The sequence below is a fragment of the Lethenteron reissneri genome, unplaced genomic scaffold (assembly GCF_015708825.2).
Source record: "Lethenteron reissneri isolate LAM-NWPU_2019-01 unplaced genomic scaffold, ASM1570882v1 scaffold_120, whole genome shotgun sequence".
Taxonomy (NCBI): Eukaryota; Metazoa; Chordata; class Hyperoartia; order Petromyzontiformes; family Petromyzontidae; genus Lethenteron; species Lethenteron reissneri.
In genome coordinates, this window is record NW_026890893.1 from 1,335,475 (window position 1) to 1,357,555 (window position 22,081).

The following is a 22,081-nucleotide window of genomic DNA, read 5'->3' on the forward strand; positions in this document are numbered from 1 at the left end:
TACTAATCACATTCCTGCATTTCCCATAAATATGCTAAATTCCTTTTGATATGCAAATTCCTTTGTCAATGCGCCCAGCTTATATATATGCTCCAAGCTCGTGTGCTGTTTCATTCAGACTCTGTCGCCTCGACGGACCTGGTTTTCACCTGAGGACGGCTGCTTGCGTTGTGGCCGAAACGTCGTGAGAATTGTTTTATTATGTTTTATTTTTATTATTTTATTACTTCCCTTCTACGTGACTTTACCGAAAGAACCAAGAAGATATTCTAACCCTTCTTGAGTGAAGCTTGGTCTTCATAGATATATAAGCTGGAGCCGACCCTTGCCAGGGGTACGGCTCTGCCCATTGGGCTCTTCTCTTCAGGAAGCTCTTGATCTGCGGGTGGACGACTGCCGGGACCGTTCAGAGGTCCGGCTTTTATACAGGTCTGTGACTCGCCGCGCCCCGGCCACACCTTCCTTCCAGAACCTTCCACCAAGTCCTGGGAGGGTGACGTCATCACCCAGCCCCCTCCTAGGGTCTGGGGTCTGCGGCCCTGGATCCGCTATCTCATTGGGGTAACCGTTGGCCCCTTGGGCCATAGTCTTTGGACACTGGGCTCAGTCACTCTTCTGCCCCCTATTGACACGTGTGAAATACTACCAGCTGACGGCATGGGGAGTGCACAATAATACCTCTACACGTGTCGTGACACTTTACATAGCAATCTTCAACAGTAGGAATCTTTTTTTATCAGGCACGAGACACATGCAGGTCTTCAAGAATGATATTTTCTCCAAGTGTCCTGAACTCTCTCGCTTCTCCCTACTTATATATCCCTCAAGCCCCTTTCTCGAAGATTCCTTGACCCACTTTCCCTCCAACTAATCAAATTCCACTTTCTCTAATGGATCCCCAACTGACATTCCTGTCAATAATCCATTTCCCACTCTTTCCATTTTGTATTTCTAACTCCAATCCCTTCGATTTCCCTGCCAATCCCCTTTCAAGTCCATTAAGCACCAATCAGAGGGGTTGTTTATCTTCCTGATTGTCCGTGTTATGCAGCGTCCACCACGTCAGGTGAGTATCGTCAGTAGTGATATAGACTCTTAGCATGTGTTGGATACTCAGTGCCACCTGGCCAGTTAATCATATAAGCTGGAGAAGATGTTAATTTTAGACATGTTTGTTCAGTGAGTCATCATCAGGTACAAAGCCCTTTGGGCAATTATTGACTGGCAAGGAATGTGGAGCAGAGGATAACAAATGGAGAGCGAGAGAGGAGAGGGGAGTTCTGAATGCAGAGTGCCTGGCCATATGACCGGGGTTGGTTACCTGTGAGTCAGGCGCGAGCTGAATCATTTAACAATTTGCATAGGGACAGTACAATGCCCATACCAGACGTCTTCTTTTCCGGCCCACATCATTGCACTTAAAAAAAACACTTAATTTATGTTTTAACCTGTGACATTCAGAATGTTTGAATAGGAAATAAAGGACATGGCTGAAATATTGGGCTTTTCTAATAACCTTTCTCCATTCAATTTCACGATTTCCATGACCACCATGACAAAATCATAGCCTTACTTATGAACAAATCACCCAAGGCTCATAATAAATGTTTTTTGGGGTGAGATCGCGTGAATAAAATGTGTCCTTCAACTCGCCACCACCCAACACAGATAATTAGTCAAGTTTGGTACGTAAACAAAACATGCAAATTTGTATGCATACAGCACACCGGTATGTTGGAGAGTAAACCCACAACATTTGCAATTCGAGTACTGTAATTACAACTCGCAACATCAGGCGACAGACAGATTTTTAGAGAAATCCTCCACCCAAGATTGCGCCCAATCTCATTAGATATCGGAAGCCGAGCAGATTACGAGCCTGGATCGTGCTTTGGATGGGAGACCACCAAGCACCAACAGGTTGACAGTGCTGCAAAATCTATTTTATTTTACTATGCCCTGAAGTTCATGCTCCCTGCCTTCACCATTCATTACATTTATCAGGTAAAGCCCACTGAGCTTTGTCGATACTTTGCAGGCGCGACCTGGCTATCAGAAATGATAGCTTAACAAAGTCGGCATATCATCGTGTGGATATTTATAGCAGCCAAATAATCTAAACCCATGTTGATTTTAAATGTGGAGAGAAATACTGGAGGACCTGGAGAAAAATGTACGGGACCACGGGAGAGAGAACATGCAATCTACAAATATACAGGCATCAGTGTTGGGGTCGAATCCCATGATCTCCTGCATACCAGGCGAGGGAGATCATTATCACCATTGCGGCGCCCCAAACCTCCACTAACCCAGTGTGTTCAAGTAAATTAAAATAATCCCAATGACCAATATGGCATGAGGGGCTCTTATCCAGAAATGTATTCATAAAAAGTCAGGGCAAAAATATAAGGCATTATTCTTGGATGTTGTCTTATCAACGTGTACAAGATGATGATCATGATTACAGGGTTGATGAGGATAGTGGTGGTGATCATTGTAGTTGATTGATGATGATGGCTCAAGCCCTCATGGAATATTGCACTATCTTCTTGGTTCTTTTAGTAAAGTCACGTAGAAGGGAAATAATAAAATAATATAAATAAAACATAATAAAATAAAAATTATCACGACGTTTCGGCCACAACACAAGCAGCCATCCTCAGGTGAAGAAACAGAGCTGTCGGAAGGACAGAGTCCCAATGAACACCGCCAAGCGTGGCAGTGTATATTTAAGCTGGGTCGGAGAGCGCCTTGACAAAGGAGTTTACATATCAACAGTGGAATTAAGCATATTGATGAAAAATGCAGATATGGGATTAGTCACTCCTTGTGGAATGTGTAGGTGGTGGGGGGTCTCAATTATGCTAGTGTATTATGTAGGATTAGCAGTGATTAAAAGAGGAAGTAGGATTAGCAGTAATAAAAGGAGAGAAATTTTAATCGTAAGGAGCTGCAGCAGCCAAACCACCGCGTATCAAGTTCGTGCATTATGTGGGCAACAAAAAAGGAGGGGTTTCTAAAGAACTGCAAATGCCCTACTACCACCTATGTGAAAAAAAAACTAAATATAAACTACATCAATTTAATCAATGTGCTCAATATACTCTCCAATAAGCTGAGCTATTAACATTAAGTAACTGGGTATAAGCTACACTATATAATGAACCGATAAAAAACTAAAATATAAACTACATCAATATCATCAATATACTCAATATACTATCCAATAAGCTGAGTTTACATATCAACAGAGGAATTTAGCATATTGACGCTAAAGAACTGCAACTACCCAACTACCATATAATAAACCGATGTGAAAAAACGAAATATAAACTACATCAATATAATTAATGTGGATAATATACTCTCCAACAAGTTGATGATGAATGCTTGTGTTGCAGTCGAAACGTCGTGAGAATTTTTATTGTTTTATATAAATATTATTTAATTATTTCCCTTCTACGTGACTTTACCTAAAGAACCAAGAATATGAATCCCTGCAGTCACGAAAGCTTTAAATCAAAATTTAACAGCCTCTATGGGGAGGGTTTCACATAGCTTTGAGATCCTTTTCAAATTTTTATTGCTGTGGATTTCACACCTGATGATGATTGCTTGTGTTGCAGTCGAAACGTCGTGAGAATTTGTATTGTTTTAAATTTATATTATTTTATTATTTCCCTTCTACGTGACTTTACCGAAAGAACCAATGATATTAAGTAACTGGGTATACGCTACACTATATAATGACTACCATATAGTGAACCGATAACAAACTTGGAGAGTATATTGAGCACATTGATTATATTGATGTAGTTCATATTTAGTTTTTTTTCACATAGGTGTATTATATTGTAGTAGGGCATTTGCAGTTCTTTAGAAACTCCTCCTTTTTTGTTGCCTACATAATGCACGAGCTTGATACGCGGGGGTTTGGCTGCTGCATCTCCTTAAAATTAAAATTTCCCTTCCTTTATTACTGCTAATCCTACTTCCTCCCTTTATTACTGCTAATCCTACATATATAACTTTGAGACCCCCACCACCTACACATTCCACAAGGAGTGATTAATCCCATATCTGCATTTGCCATCAATATGCTTATTCCGCTGTTGATATGTAAACTCCTTTGTCAAGGCGCTCTCCTCCCCCGACCCAGCTTAAATATACGCTGCCAAGCTTGGCGGTGTTCATTGGGACGCTGTCTTTCCGACAGCTCTGTTTCTTCACCTGATGACGGCTGCTTGTGTTGTGGTCGAAACGTCATGAGAATTTTTATTTTATTATGTTTTATTTTTATTATTTTATTATTTCCCTTCTACGTGACTTTACCGAAATAACCAAGAAGATGAATCCCTGCAGTCACAAAAGCTTTAAATCGAAATATTGCACTAATCACATGACATTTATTACAATAAAAATATTTTAAAGAAGAATAAATAAACAAAAATTGCTCGTGCAATAAATAAACACGGAAGTTTTCGCAGCCAAAATTATTACTGATAATATAATTGATTTTTGGGTGAGGCCACGTGATGATCTGGTCAAACCTGTGTCGCAAGAACCTGCACTACCCGAAATTAAGAGCAAATCAACGAAATTAGAAAATATGTTCCTGCATCCTATTTGTTAAACTATAAAAAAAATCTGTTTTTAGATTTGTTTAATACATCGGCTTTCGAGACCCATATTACCCTAATAGAGGGTTTTCTAGGTTAGATCGCGTAAATATAAATGCCTCAATCTTGATTTGAAGCTTTCGTGACTGCAAGAATCCATACTCTTTGGTTCTTTCGGTAAAGTCACGTAGGTATAAAATGAATCACGACGTTTCGGGCGCAACACACGCGTCCGTCCGAAGGAGCCAAAGAGTATAAATGCCTCGTTAAATCTGACACCACGCGACACAGCCAATTAAATAATGTTTGTCACCTAACCAACAAATGCCCATTTGTTACCAGTTCACCACACCGTTGTGTTCGAGACTAAACCTACAACATTTACAATTCGAGTACGATGTTTCACTGGTTATTATAACCAGCATCATCAGGAGTATATATTTTACCAGGTAAGACGCACTGAACTATGTACTGTAGCTCTTATTCAGAAGTGAACCTGGCCACAAATGATAGCTCAACGAAGTGGCTTATCATGTGGAAATGTATAGCAGCCAAATACTCTAAACGCACTTTGATTCGAAATCTGGAGGGAAAAAAATGCACACTACCACAAAGAGAGACACAGCAAATTCCAAATATAGCTGCATCAGGGTCAGGATCGAACCCACGCCCCCTTGTATACCAGGTGAGGTAGTTAACATCTCTCCACCACGAGATGTGACAGAGCCCCTAGTCCTTCAAGGAGGGTGGGTGTGTATCTCTTACATACTGTTTTAGCAGTGTGCATGGTTTGGTAGCTCATTGGTATTTCATTGCTATATAACCGTTTCTTGATAATAATAATAAATCCTACTACACCCATAAAAACTTTACATATGTACACTAGATCATCGATTAACCGGCGACTTTGGAGGGAAGGGCGCCGGATTTTCAAAAAAGCCGTATAATCACTCATCATTATGATTTTAATTAGCCTATTTTTGCACATTTTTGAAATAAATGTTTTTGAGTGTTGTGGAAATGTTTAGTGACTGTTTTAAATATGTTTACTATGGGAAATTAGCGTAAATAAATATCTTATTGTAAAAAGTTAAGACTCTGCATGGGGTGATGTCCGTACCACTTACGCTGTTGTTTTAACAACACAATGTGTTTGATGATCGCTGGACTGATGCAGCCTTTAGACTGGCGTTCTGGCAAATGCCGAATTACACGCACACTTTTCATCGGATTGCATTGTATGTGTTCTGTCTTATTTTCTGTAGTTATTAGTCATGAACAATGTATATAGTGCAGTATTTTCAATTAATTCAGTTCTTGTATCTAGTGTATGATGTAGTGTATTTAACATTTGGCAATTAAATCAAGCATAGCTACTTTTTTTGTCACGCACACGGTGCCGATCGCTGGACTGGTTACAACCTTTGGAACGGTTTTGCTAGTTTCGCTGGATCGGCCCGGGACTGCCGAATAAAGTTGGAAGCCGGATCATCGCGTGCCGGATAATTGATGATCAAATGTATATTCAATTTACCACTTTTAAGGTTCTGAGATCTCATAAAATATGGCATGCGTTATAAATCTGAATTTTTACTTCATTGTGTTTTTCACAGACGAAGATGCGTACAAGAAAACAAGCGACATAATGAGGGACTGGAAAAATAAAGAGTGAGTGATATGCATGCAATCCATTCTTCTGAAGTGGTCTGGAGGCATGTTAATGGCTCTTGACTCAATATCAGGAGGTCGAGTGGCTCAGAGGCCAGGGATACTGAGCTGGCACTGGTGAGATGCTGAGTTCCAATCGGGGTTTAGCTGCCTCTGATTAAACCAAGTTCACAGGTGTAGTATGTCGATGGTCTCACGTCATTCACCGAGGACTTGCATAGAAACCTATAGACTCGCAAAGAGACCCGTACACGTTTATTTAGGCACCACGGTGGTGAGATGTTAATGATGGCATAGGGATATGTTGTGGTGGCAATATGTTAACTACCTAGCCTGGCATACAGGAGGTTATGGGTTCGATCCTGACCCTGAAGCCTGTATATTTGGAGTTTGTGTGTCTCTCTCTCCTGGTGGTCGAGTGGATATTTCTCTGGATCCTCCGGGTTTCCCCTTTACATTTAGAATCAACATCATGAATTTATAATATTTGGCTGCTATAATGTCCATGTGATAAGCCACTTCATTGAACTATCATTTGTGATGGCCAGCTCGCTTCTGAAAAAGAGCTATGTAGCTCAGTGTGCCTTACCTGGTAAAGATTAATATTTTTTCCCCCACATACCATATTTATGGCGACTATTATTTTTTATACGACTGTAAACTATTTTTCAGAACTAATACAAGAAAACGAATATTACATACACAGGTATCCCCCGATTTACGAACAGTATGTGTTCTTCAAAAAACACGGGAAAAACTGAATTTTAGTAAAATCGAAATGGTTTTTCCCATTAATGTAATACTAAAACATTGGAATGCGCTTTGGACAGTCATTGCAAATCAACTCCTTACCAAAAAAAATACACCTTCATCACTTTCCATAAAACAACCGTAATAATGAAAAAGAATATTAACATGAACATAAAAACGCTTCATTCATAATTTTAAAAAATACCTTTTAGGGAACTCACCAAAAGATCTGCACCATGTTGAGAATGCCTGGATAGGCGATGGGGATACGTTACTGCTGCCACTGCGACCCTGTCGCGGATGGATGAGGCAGCCAACCGGGTTGTGCTTCTTGTTCTTGTTTGTTGGGATGATGACCTCATGGTGCGTGCCCGAAGTTCAATTTCGTTCATGCCGAAATTCGATTTCATTAAATCGAAGAAATTGTCCTAAATTTGTTGATCGCTTGAACACTTGTAGTACAATAGACAAGGTACTGTTGTATAGATGCACAAAGGGTTCATGAGCATCCTCTGTTTTATGTACTGTACCACGTTGCGATCCACCAAAAAAGTATTCGATTTTAATACTTTAGGATGTAGGTTCTGGTTTTCAGAAATGCATCCTTAGGCGTAAACCGACGTATGCCTCTATAGTATTCACGTGATTAAGATTTTACTGAACAGCAGATATCATTTAAAATTACATTCTTGGATTCCTATAATTCCACTTAAAATCTAATATTAAAGTATATTATTCATTCTAGATTTGTAGTTTTCGTGACTGCAAGGATCCATACTCTTTGGTTCTTTCAGTAAAGTCACGTAGATGATAAAATTAAAATAAATTTTTGAATAAAAATAAAAAATAGAAATAACTAAATTAAATCACGACGTTTCGGAAGCAACACAAGCTTCTGTCATCAGGTGGGACAACCACAGCAAGAAACAAAAATTACTGTAGTGGGTAAAGAGAGCTATTTGTGACAAGCGATTATATAAGGTAAGAGGCGGGAGGAGCTAGGGAGGAGAGATGCAGGGGGCGGGGGGTGTGGAGTATGGGAGGGGGAGTGAAGCTCCTGTTGAGACACGGCTGGTAAGACACAATGCCGGAGCTGGGTAATGAGCGGGCCTGGGGGAGGGTAGTAGCGTGCTGCAGAAACTGGGAATGCGGGTATGGAAGCAAGCTATAAAAGCAATTACGATTTTACCTGGTTAATAACATCCTTCCAATGATTGCTCAATTTGAATCCATCCTCTCCGTTGAAGTTATGTCTGTGTTTGTATATCTGGATGGCTTCATGAACAAACCTTTGATAGTAGCCTGACGGTTTGCAGAGTACCTTGGTCGCAGAAAAAAACAATATCATGAGAGCCCACAGCGTTGTAGCAGTGATCATCAACTGCGGAAAAGCCAGTTCTGCCATGTTTCAAATCAGCCTTGTTCTCGCGAATGCGGTCCGATACATGTCGTTTCGTTTCCCCAATGAAACAATCACCACAAATGCAACTTAGTTTGTAGACTCCAGGGTATTGCATGTCAGGAATGACATCCTTTACGGATGGGATTTGATCACGTATATTGTGTACTGAATTGAATCGGACCTGGATATTGTGTTTGTTTAAGATTTTGGAAATCTTTTTGGTAACGCCTGCTATGTATGGTAATGTGGTGGTTTTGATCGGAGTCTCAGGAGGTTCTACACTATGGGGACCTCATTTGCCAGTAAAAATATGATAATTGGTTCTTTACCCTTCTATCTGGCAACAAAACTGACACCTTTTTGCAAGGAGTCATGTTTGCATAGACCGCAATACCTGCAGTCATAATACAAACAAAAGAACATAGCTCTGATAATGTGCACTGTCCTTGAAGTTGATTGGTCCACACCCGAGACAGCTTTCCTTCGAGCCTAGTCTCATATGGGTTGGACCAGATGACGCCAAAAGGCGCACAACTCAAGGACAATGCACCATCAGAGTATGAGAGCTCGGGGCAAGCATCTACACTATGGGGACCTCATTTGCCAGTAAAAATATGATAATTGGTTCTTTACCCTTCTATCTGGCAACAAAACTGACACCTTTTTGCAAGGAGTCATGTTTGCATAGACCGCAATACCTGCAGTCATAATACAAACAAAAGAACATAACTCTGATAATGTGCACTGTCCTTGAAGTTGATTGGTCCACACCCGAGACAGCTTTCCTTTGAGCCTAGTCTCATATGGGTTGGACCAGATGACGCCAAAAGGCGCACAACTCAAGGACAATGCACCATCAGAGTATGAGAGCTCGGGGCAAGCATCTACACTATGGGGACCTCATTTGCCAGTAAAAATATGATAATTGGTTCTTTACCCTTCTATCTGGCAACAAAACTGACACCTTTTTGCAAGGAGTCATGTTTGCATAGACCGCAATACCTGCAGTCATAATACAAACAAAAGAACATAACTCTGATAATGTGCACTGTCCTTGAAGTTGATTGGTCCACACCCGAGACAGCTTTCCTTCGAGCCTAGTCTCATATGGGTTGGACCAGATGACGCCAAAAGGCGCACAACTCAAGGACAATGCACCATCAGAGTATGAGAGCTCGGGGCAAGCATCTACACTATGGGGACCTCATTTGCCAGTAAAAATATGATAATTGGTTCTTTACCCTTCTATCTGGCAACAAAACTGACACCTTTTTGCAAGGAGTCATGTTTGCATAGACCGCAATACCTGCAGTCATAATACAAACAAAAGAACATAACTCTGATAATGTGCACTGTCCTTGAAGTTGATTGGTCCACACCCGAGACAGCTTTCCTTCGAGCCTAGTCTCATATGGGTTGGACCAGATGACGCCAAAAGGCGCACAACTCAAGGACAATGCACCATCAGAGTATGAGAGCTCGGGGCAAGCATCTACACTATGGGGACCTCATTTGCCAGTAAAAATATGATAATTGGTTCTTTACCCTTCTATCTGGCAACAAAACTGACACCTTTTTGCAAGGAGTCATGTTTGCATAGACCGCAATACCTGCAGTCATAATACAAACAAAAGAACATAACTCTGATAATGTGCACTGTCCTTGAAGTTGATTGGTCCACACCCGAGACAGCTTTCCTTCGAGCCTAGTCTCATATGGGTTGGACCAGATGACGCCAAAAGGCGCACAACTCAAGGACAATGCACCATCAGAGTATGAGAGCTCGGGGCAAGCATCTACACTATGGGGACCTCATTTGCCAGTAAAAATATGATAATTGGTTCTTTACCCTTCTATCTGGCAACAAAACTGACTCCTTGCAAAAAGGTGTCAGTTTTGTCTATTTGGATGTGTCCCAAGCCTTTGAGGTTTACATCGACCTGGGAGATTATATCATCCACTGGGATATGTTTAGGGGTAACTGCGAATCAATAAGTATCCTACTAACAACCTAACTACAAAAACCAACAATATCATTACCAGTTCGACTTCTCTAATCGAACCAGTCAAACGGCTCTCCCTAAAACCTTAGACTGCTAGACCACCAAGATTCTATGGTTTGACCAAGATCCATGAAGATGGAACCCCACTGCGGCCCATTGTATCCACAATAAACCTACCTACAAACTAGCCCGTTTTCTGTCTGATACATTGCTTCCTTTCACTGGCAAGACTACTTCAGCAGTACTTAATTCAGCTCACTTGGTTTCTCTAATCAAGGACATTTCACTGTCCCCTGAAGATTTCCTCGTCAGATTTGATGTGGTTTCTCTATTCTTGGTTCCAGTGCCTGACACCATAGCAATAATCGAAGACAGTCCAACATGGACTGAACCCTGATGTCCCTGCACTGGTTAGGCACTGCCTTACCAACACATACTTCACCTGGAATGGTACTTTCTATAAACAAAATGAGGGTACCCCCATGGGTTCCCCTTTGTCACCAGTGATAGCCAATGTTTTCATGGAGAAATTTGAAACAGACGCCATCCAGACATCCACCCTACGTCCTTCCCTGTGGAAAAGATATGTGGATGATACTTTCGTCATTTGGCCACATGGCCTGCCAACATTGAACCAATTTCTCGACCACATTAACTCCATACACCCATTCATCAAATTCACAATGGAAGTGGAGAAGGATGGTAAGCTACCATTCCTGGATGTTTTGTTTGAGAAAAAACCTGATGGTTCTTTGGGACACTCTGTCTACAGGAAAGCCACCCACACAAATTCTTATCTGAAACCTGACTCCCACCACCATCCGGCAGAGAAGAATTCCCTCATCAAAACATTACACCATAGGGCCCACTGCAAATCTGACCAACACCACCTAGCCAGTGAATGGGAACACGTACGCCAGGCCCTAAAGATGAATGGATATTTGGACCATATTATCCGCAAATCTGTTTCTCCAACCATAGAGAAACAACCCCCTGAGATTCCGACCAAAACCATCACGTTACCATACATCACAGGCGTTACCAAAAGTATTTCCAAAATCTTTAACAAACACAATATCCAGGTCCGATTCAGTACAGTACACAAGATCCATGATCTAATCCCATCCATAAAGGATGTCATTCCTGACATGCAATACCATGGAGTCTACAAACTAAGTTGCATTTGTGGTGATTGTTACATTGGGGAAACGAAACGACATGTATCGGACCACATTCGCGAGCACAAGGCAGATTTGAAACATGGCAGAACTGGCTCTTCCGCAGTTGCTGATCACTGCTACAACGATGTGGGCTTTCACGATATTGTTTTTACCGAGACCAAGGTACTCTGCAAACCGTCAGGCTACGATAAAAGGTTTGTTCATGAAGCCATCCAAATATACAAACATAGACATAACTTCAACCGAGAGGATGGATTCTGATTGAGCAATCATTGGAAGGATGTTGTTAACCAGGAACTTTGCTTTAATAGCTTGCTTCCATACCCGCATTCCCAGTTTCTGCAGCACGCTACTCTCCCCCCCCCCCCCCCCCCAGGCCTGCTCATTGCCCAGCTCTGGCATTGTGTCTCACCAGCCGTGTCTCAACAGTAGCTTCACTCCTGCCCCCTACTCCACACCCCCCGCCCCCTGCATCTGTCCTCCCTGGCTCCTCCCCCCCTTTTACCTTATATCCGACATTGTGTCTCACCAGCCTTGTCTCAACAGTGGCTTCACTCCCCCCCCTACTCCTCACTCCCCGCCCCCTGTATCTCTCTTCCGTGGCTCCTCCTCCCCTCTTACCTTATATAATCGCTTGTCACAAATAGCTCTCTTTGCCCACTACAGTAATTTTTGTTTTTTGCTGTGGTTGTCCCACCTGATGACGAAAGCTTGTGTTGCTTCCGAAACGTCGTGATTTAATTTAGTTATTTCTATTTTTTATTTTTATTCTTATTTTTTATTTTTTCACCTAAGTGACTTTACCGAAATAACCAAAGTGTATATTATTCATATTGACAATAAAAATTGTAGGACCTTTTTGCCAGTATCTTAGTATGAAAAAATAAGAATAGGTTTTACCATTTCTGGCATTAAGACAGGTGTTATCAGAAAATGTTGAGTTTGCATATTCAGCACAATAACGTGTGGTTAAAGCAGACATAATTCCTTGCAAAAGGTTTCTATTTGGTGTTTGAACATTTTAATATGTTTTATTATTTTTTTCAATAACTATTTACCTTATGCAAGAGTATAACTAATCTTGATATGAAGCTTTCGTGACTGCAGGAATCCATACTCTTTGGTTCTTTCGGTAAAGTCACGTAGGTAGAAAAATAATAGATCACGACGTTTCAATCACAACACAAGCAATCGTTGTCAGGTGGGACGACCACAGCAAGAAAAAACTAGTAAAGTAGGCGAGAGATCTGCCGTGGCACGAGGTTATATAAGACTCAGCAGTAGGGGGGGACAGAGAAGGGGGTGGGGGGAGGAGGCGGGGCAGAAAGTGGACCCCGCAGCAGCACCCGGGTCACTGGAGTAAAGTGGATCACCGCGACCGCACTGGAGAGATCGGCTGCAGGGGGGGCGAGAGAAGGGGGGGAGAGAGGAAGCCGGGCAGAAAGTGGACCCCGCGGCAGCACCCGGGTCACTGGAGTGAAATGGACCACTGCAGCAGCACTGGAGAGATCGGCTGCAGGGGGGGGGGGGAAGAAAGTAGGGGGTGGGGGGAGGAGGCGGGGCAGAAAGTGGACCCCACGGCAGCACCCGGGTCACTGGAGTCGAGGTTGGAGAGAGATGCACAGAGAGACAGAAAGACACACATAGTCAGAAATAACAGCTGACATAGGCAGGGAGGATGGAAACATCACAGTCAGTTAAGACTTTACCTGGTTAATAACGTCATTCTAGATTTGAAGCTTTCGTGACTGCAAGGATTCATACTATTAGGTTTTTTCGGTAAAGTCACGTAGGTAAAAAATAATAATAATAAAATAAAACACTAATAAACGAAAATAACTCAATTAAATCACGACGTTTCGGAGGCAACACAAGTCTCCGTCTACAGGTGAGACCGTCACAGCTAAATTTACTGTATCAAGAGAAGAGATCCATGAGACAAGATCTTAAAGACTGGTTAAGCCCCTCCCCTCTCCCCTTAACCAGTATTTAAGATCTTGTCTCTTGGATTTCTCTTCACTTGATACAGTAAATTTAGCTGTGACGGTCCCACCTGAAGACGGAGACTTGTGTTGCCTCCGAAAGGTCGTGATTTAATTGAGTTATTTTCGTTTATTATTGTTTTATTTTATCATTATTATTTTTTACCTACGTGACTTTACCGAAAAAACCTATGAGTAATCACGTCCTTTCAATGATTGCCCAGTTTGTACCCATCTTCTCGGTTGAAGTAGTGTTGTGTTAATTTATCTGGATGGCTTCATGAACAAATCTCTGATAATAGCCGGTGGGTTTGCAGAGTACCTTCGTCTTGGAAAAGTACATTTCATGTGAGCCCACTCCATTAAAACAATGATCAGCATCGGCACAGGTATTGGTCCTACCGTATTTCTGATCTGCCTTGTGTTCACGAACACGGTCCGAGACATGTCGTTTCCTCAATGTAACAGCTGCCGCAGCCACAACTCAGTTTGTAGACACACAGGTATTGCATATCAGGAATCACATCCTTTACAGATGGTATCAAATCATGGATTTTGTGTACTGTTTTTAAAAGAAACTGGATCTTGTGTTTAAGATTTTGGAAAACTTTTTGGTAACCCCTGCTATCTATGGCAAAGTGATGGTAATGGTTGGATCCTCAGATGTGTGTTTGTCTACCCATGGCTGGGAAGACAGCTTTGCGGATTGTACAGTCCGAATATCTGTTCATCCTGAGGGCTTGGTGTACGTGCTCCAGCTCACTGGCTAGGTGATGCTGGTTGGATATGCAACGGGCCCTATGGTGTAGTGTTTTGATGAGGGAATTCTTCTGGGCTGGATGGTGGTGGGAGTCAGGCTTTAGAAAGGCATCCGTGTGGGTGGCTTTCCTGTAGACAGTGTCCCAGCGAGCCATTGGGTCTCTTCTCGATCAAAACATCCAGGAATGGTAGCTTGCCATCCTTTTCCAATTCCATGGTGAATTTAATAGATGGGTGTATGGAATTGATGTAGTTGAGACATTGGTTCAGTGCTTGCAGGCGATGTGGCCAATGACGAACATGTCATCTAAATATCTCTTCCACAAGGAAGGACGTAGGGTGGATGACTGGATGGTATCTGTCTCAAATTTCTCCATGAAAACATTCACTACCACTTGCTATAAGGGAGAACCCATTGGGGTACCCTCATTTTGTTTGTAGAATGTACCATTCCAGGTTAAGTAAGTGTTGGTAAGTCACTGCCTTACCCAAGTTGGTACATCTGGATTTAGTCCCTGTTGGACCAAGTCTTCAATGATTGGACCAATACCTCTGCCGTGGCTGATCATTGTTTTAACGGAGTGGGCTTCCACGAAATTGACTTTTCCAAGATGAGGTACTCTGCAAACCCCCCTGCTATTAGAGATTTATCTTCTTGTTTTTTTCAGTAAAGTCAAGTAAAACGGAAATAATAAAATAATACAAATAAAACGTAATAAAATAAAAATTCTCACGACGTTTCGGCCACAACACAAGCAGCCGTCCTCAGGTGAAGACAGAGCTGTCTGAAAGACAGCGCTCCAATGAACAGTGCTTGGCAGCGTATTTTAAGCTGGGTGGGAGGAGAAGAGCGCCTTGACAAAGGAGTTTACATGTCAACAGAAGAATTTAGCATTAAATAAGCTGTGTTAATGTGAGAGAATTAGCAGGGTGTTAAAGTCAGAAATTAGCATGTAACTGGGAGATTAGCATGATGTTAATGTGAGGAATTAGCATGTAACAGGTCACGGAAGTGGCTATGTTAAAGTCAGAGTTTACATATCAACAGAGGCATTTAGTATATTGACGCTAAAGAACTGCAACCACCCACTATCATACAATAAACCGATGTGACAGAACTAAATATAAACTACAGCAATATAATCAATGTACTCAATATATTCACCAATAAGCTGAGCTATTAACAATAAATCATTATACATTACACTTAAATGTCGCAAAAATTATTATAATATGCCTCCATCTAATCTTTTTTTCTTACATCACACGACTATACCCCGTATTATAAACTGCCATTGACAGACCCCAACATTGAATTATACACTGCGTTACTATAGACTATAATAATATTAGACTTGTAATATTACACTATGTATTTTTCTAACAACCCTACTGTATACCACACTGCTGTATATTCACTATGCAATTACGATACTATATATTACCTCATGAATTATATTAAACATTACACTATTATACTATTTATTATTATACAATCTGCTATAAATGTAATGTGAACCCACTGAATTATAACAGTAATCTGCCACGGCTGATGCGTTCGTCCTACCGTGTTTCAGGTCTGCTTTATGTTCACGGATTCGGTCCGAGACATGTCGTTTGGTTTCTCCAATGTAACTGCTACCACAGAGGCAACTTAGTTTGTAGACGCCCGGGTACTGTATGTCTGGAACCACATCTTTTACAGACGGGACCAGATCACGGATTTTATGTACTGTGTTGAATCGGACCTGGATCTTGTGTTTATTTAGGATTCTGGAGATCTTTTTTGTGACCCCCGCAATGTAGGGTAAGGTGATGGTTTTGAATGGCTCCTCAAGAGGATCCTTCTTCATGGTTGGAGTGATGGCTTTGCGGATTGTGTAGTTGGAGTAACCATTAACCTTGAGAGCTTGGTGTACAGTACGTGCTTGAGTTCACTGGCAATTTTTTTTCGATTTAAAGCTTTTGTGACTGCAGGGATTCATCTTCTTGGTTCTTTCGGTAAAGTCACGTAGAAGGGAAGTAATAAAATAATAAAAATAAAACATAATAAAACAATTCTCACGACGTTTCGGCCACAACGCAAGCAGCCGTCCTCAGGTGAAAACCAGGTCTGTCGAGGCGACAGCAATGTGTTCCTGGTCTGAGATGCATTGGGCTCTTTGGTGTAGAGTCTTTATGAGGGAATTCTTCTGGGATGGATGGTGGTTGGAATCCGGTTTTAAGTAAGAATCCGTATGGGTAGCTTTCCTGTAGACAGAGTGGCTCATTGAACCATCAGGTCTCCTTTTAATTAGGACATCCAAAAAGGGTAGCTTGCCATCCTTTTCGACTTCCATGGTGAATCTGATGGTTGGGTGTATGGAATTGATGTGGTCGAGGAATTGGTCTAGAGCCGGCCGGCCATGTGGCCAGATGACAAAAGTGTCATCCACGTACCTCTTCCATAAGGTCGGGCGTAGAGTGGCAGTCTGGATGGCGTCAGTCTCAAATTTCTCCATAAAAACGTTGGCTAATTCAGTGGGTTCACATTACATTGACTTCTCCTAGACGGAGGTTCTCTGCAAGCCATCCGGCTACCATGAGAGATTCGTTCACGAGGCAATCCACATATACAAACAAAGAGACAATTTCAACCGAGAAGATGGATTCTGGCTCAGCAATCATTGAAAGGACGTGATAAACCATTTCGGGTCTTGATTGATTTTGTTTTACGGTGACTTTCAGACTGCAGTCCATTCACTGGCATTGCCTCTTAGTACCTTTCGCGCGACGGTCAATGGTATGGTTTATAGCAGATTGTATAATAATAAATAGTATAATAGTGTAATGTTTAATATAATTCATGAGGTAATATATAGTATCGTAATTGCATAGTGAATATACAGCAGTGTGGTATACAGTAGGGTTGGTAGAATAATACATAGTGTAATATTACCAGTCTAATATTATTATAGTCTATAGTAACGCAGTGTATAATTCAATGTTGGGGTCTGTCTATGGCAGTTTATAATACGGGGTAAAGTCGTGTGATGTAAGAAAAAAGATTAGATGGAGGCATATTATAACCATTTTTGCGACATTGCAGTGTAATGTATAATGACTTATTGTTAGTAGCTCACCTTATTGGAGATTATATTGAGTATATTGAAGATTGTAGTTTATATTTTAGTTTTTTATCGGTTCACTATATGATAGTCATTATATCGTGTATTGTATACCCAGTTACTTAATGTTAATAGCTCAGCTTATTGGAGAATATATTGAATACATTGATTATATTTATGTAGTTAATATTTAGTTCTTTCACATCGATTTATTTTTATGATAGTGGGTGGTTGCAGTTCTTTAGCGTCAATATACTAAATGCCTCTGTTGATATGTAAACTCTGACTTTAACATAGCCACTTCCGTGACCAGTTACATGCTAATTCCTCACATTAACAATCTCCCAGTTATATGCTAATTTCTGACTTTAACACCTTGCTAATTCTCTCACATTAACACAGCTTATTCAATGCTAAATTCTTCTGTTGATATGTAAACTCCTTTGTCAAGGCGCTCTTCTCCTCCCACCCAACTTAAAATACGCTGCCAAGCTTAGCAGTGTTCATTGGAGCGCTGTCTTTTAGACAGCTCTGTCTTCACCCGAGGACGGCTGCTTGTGTTGTGGCCGAAACGTCGTGAAAATTTTTATTTTATTTTGTTTTATTTTTATTATTTCCCTTCTACGTGACTTTACCGAAATAACCAAGAAGATGAATCCCTGCAGTCACGAAAGCTTTAAATCGAAATTTATTAGAGATTTGTTCATGAAGCCATCCAGATATTTAGACACATCTTCAACCGAGAAGATGGGTACAAACTGAGAAATAATTAGAAGGACGTTATTAACCAGGTAAAGTCTTAACTGACTGTGATGTTTCCATCCTACCTGCCTATGTCAGCTGTTATTTCTGAATTTCTCTCTCTTTCTGTGCATCTCTCTCCGATCTCTACTCCAGTGACCCGGGTGCTGCTGTGGGGTCCACTTTCTGCCCCGCCCCCTCTCTCCCCCCACCTCCTCTCTCCCCCCTACTGCAGAGGCCTCAACATCAAGAGGTAAATTAGAGCTGACACGAGGTTGGCGGGGTGCGTCATTTATTTCCACCCAGTCCACACGTACCCACAGCCCTCTCTCAATTCGTGCCCCACCAAAATGCCCCGAGCCCCGCAATGCCCCTCCTATATCTCCTCACCTGCTCCTCCCCTCTCCCAACTGTTCCCACTCCACTGCCCCCCTCCTTTTGGTGGGAATCCTCTCCATGCCCCTTAACCCACTGTCTCATCTCCATTCATACCCCTGACATCCCTAACAAATATAATCATTTGTAGGCATCTCCCTCATTTTATATAGAAATATGTTTGATATTATTTCCTGTATGCCCCGTGCAGAAGTATTCAAAAATAATTGACTTACTTATTTTTGTCCTTGGCCTCTTATATTGGTCCCTGGTGAACTGCAGACATCCTGCCATGTTCTCTTCTTGAGCAACTGCTGCCTCTGGTTCTAAGCCGATATTAGAAGCCGTCTGTAAAGTCATTTGTGCTTGGTTAAACCAATCAGAGACCTTGTCTATTGCTGTAAACTGCATGTTTCTCAATTTAAAATACATCATAACCTTTATATATATTGCTCTAAAGTCACCATACTTCAATTATCTCGTATACACTTTCTGTCAGTCAAGGCTAAGTGTTCCCATAACTTGGAGCCCTACAAATCTACACATATATATTCACCTAACAACCCCCGTATTAAATTCCAAGTCAATTGAGCTTCAGTTGAATTTGTTGATTGTGTTTGCCTGTCCAGTGCATTTGGCTGCAAGCTGCCGATATAGTTAACATCGTGCTGCTTCAAAACTCTGCTCCAATTTATAATTTTGTCATAACGGTGTAACGTGTGTACGGAGAACAAAAACAATTAAAAAAACTAATGAAGAGTTGTGATCAGGGGAGGTTTCTTCATTAGGGCGGTTGGGCGACGCACCACCAATGTCATTCAACCACAGAGTCACGCTAGCCGTCACTGTGCCTCTGGATATAGTCCAATCAGCATCATGTCACGTTCTGTGGAGTACCGCCTCTTCTTGGGCGATTTCACTCCGGCTGAGAATCGCCCCGAGTGGCCCCATAGACTTACATTCAAAGATGTTTTTTTTCGAACGGGGGGCGCTGCAATGCATTCTCTATGGCTTCCGGGAGGGCTCGCACTAACGTGCTTACGTCATCATACGTAAGCACGTTTCAGTCAACAATTTTGTTTGTCGCCACCTAGTAGAATCTTTAATAAAAGAAACTTGAGTGGATTGTATTAATAGTGAGTATAGAAACAAACAAGATGTATTGTAAGAGTCACTTTATTTTTCATTAATATTAAAGAAGTGAAGTTGCCTTTACATGCTTAAGCTGTTAATTTATCCTTTGCATGGGTGGACCTTATCCTTATAAATCATCCAGACATTTGCCCCCCCTGAGAGATTTTGCAGGAGCCGCCACTGGTTGTGATATTTCTATTCGCAGGCAAGAGAACTCACTTTCGCAGAAAACCACAACACCAGGTTTGAAACGCACGATGGTTGTATGATTCTGTGTTTGTAGTTTAACACGTAAGCTTTCACGACCAATATTATCCATAATAGAGATTTTTTGGGTTAGACCACATAAATATAAATGTGTCTCTCGATAAGTCTGCCACCGCCCGACACAGCCAATTAGTAAGGGTTGTTACGTAATCAAAACGTACAATTTCTTTACTTGTACAGCACATGGGTGTGTTGGACAGTAAACCCACGATATTTACAATTCGAGTACCGTGACGTTTTACCAGTAATTATAACTAGCAGCATCAGGTGACATCCAGAGTGGTGGATAAATCCTTGTCCTGTTTCGGTCTTAAATAGAGTGGGGTATAAATGTGATGTCGTCACTTGTGTGCCAATAAGGTGCGAAGACCAGATGTGGCGGGGGAGGTTAATGTATTTCTATAAATTATAATGGTTATCCATTAGCGGTTGGGGTTTTCATAGGTTAACCAACATACATTATGCACGCACATTATGCATGCAAATCATGCATGCACATCCTGCCGTTAATGGATGCAAGAGATCACAATACAGTGGAACCTCGGTATACAACCGCTTTGGAATAAGTCGAATTTGGTATACGTCGTGTTTTTTCGAGAAAAAAATGTCTTGGGATACGACGCGCTTGCTAGAACTTGTATGGGTCGGGATGAGTCACCGCGTACAGTACCCGCGTATGCCCCGTTCACGACTGAAACAAAGCGAGAGGGGCGGGCTGGCGTGGGGGAGAGGGGCGGGGCACGTGGGGGAGAGGGGCGGGGAGCGTGGGGGAGAGGGGCGGGGGGCATGGGGGATAGGGGCGGGGGACGTGGGGGGCTGCCCACATGGAGGGTGGAGCCCCGGGTCGAGGCGCGAGACGTGTGGGGTTGAGGCACGCCACGTGACTAGCACAGCTGGCAGCAGCGCGGTCACGTGGCTTCTCTATGCATTCTAGATTTGAAGCTTTCGTGACTGCAAGGATTCATATTCTTAGGGTTTTTTCGGTAAAGTCACGTAGGTAAAAAATTAAAATTAATAAAAGTAAAATAAAAATAAAATAAAAATATCACGACGTTTCGGAGGCAACAAAAGCTTCCGTCTTCAGATGGAACCATCACAGAACGATAGCTGTATCAAGTAAGAGAAATTCCAAGAAAACAGTTCTTGTATATAAATACTGGTTGAGGGTGGGAGGAGCCAAGGTAGGCCCTGGATATTATTATTGTGAGGTTCGGTGCGGCTGAAGCGCGCTGTTAGGAATGAGCCTTTGTTGTGTAGACTGGTTGAAATCGGAGGTTCCAAGAGTTGTTAGGGTGCGGCTGATGTAAAGGTGCGTGTAAATGGGACTGAGCCTTTTGTTATGTAGAGGTGGTGCGGCTGAAACCGCTGCCAGGAATGAGTCTTTGTTGTGTAGACTGGTTGAACTGGGAGGTTCTAAGCGTTGTTAAGGTGCGGCTGATGTAAAGGTGCGGCTGCTGTGAATGGGACTGAGCCTTTGTTATGTCGATGAAACAGCACTTTGCTACATTGCTGGGATTAATTCTAGATTTGCCAAATATGTGTGGTAAAACTTAAAGTAGGAAAACCAGTGTGTGAAAAAAGAAGAAGAAACTATATGGTAACTGAAGAATAGTGCCTGTCAAATAAGATGGTCCAAATATGTGTAGTTAAATCTTTTTTGCATGGTTAATAACATCTTTCCAATGATTACTAAGTTTGTACCCATCATCACGGTTGAAATTATGTCTGTGTTTGTATATTTGGATGGCTTCGTGTACAAACCCTTGATGGTAGCCAGGAGGTTTGCAGAGCACCTTGGTCTCGGAAAAGACAATTTCATGAGAGCCCACAGCGTTGTTGCAATGATCGGCAACGGCGGAAGAATCAGTTTTGCCGTGTTTCAGATCTGACTTGTGCTCGCGAACACGATCAGAGATATGACGTTTCGTTTCTCCAATGTTGCAATCACCACAACTGCAACTCAGTTTGTAGACTCCAGGGTATTGTAAGTCAGGAATGACATCTTTCACAAATGGAATTAGATCACGGATTTTATGTACTGTACTGAATCGGACTTGGATCTTATGTTTGTTTAGAATTTTGGAGATCTTTTT

The 22,081-nt window shown here is 41.8% G+C and overlaps 1 protein-coding gene across 2 annotated transcripts in view; it reads left to right on the plus strand.

The window, feature by feature from the left end:
• Nucleotides 1–22,081, plus strand: part of LOC133361695 (guanylate-binding protein 1-like) — a 141,597-nt gene that overhangs the window by 17,005 nt on the left and 102,511 nt on the right. For both annotated transcript variants that reach the window (XM_061580697.1, XM_061580698.1), the window contains exons 4-5: nucleotides 6,233–6,287; nucleotides 19,927–19,964. In XM_061580697.1, coding sequence (XP_061436681.1) covers nucleotides 6,233–6,287; nucleotides 19,927–19,964 — 93 coding nt within the window. The remainder of the gene's footprint in view (nucleotides 1–6,232; nucleotides 6,288–19,926; nucleotides 19,965–22,081) is intronic.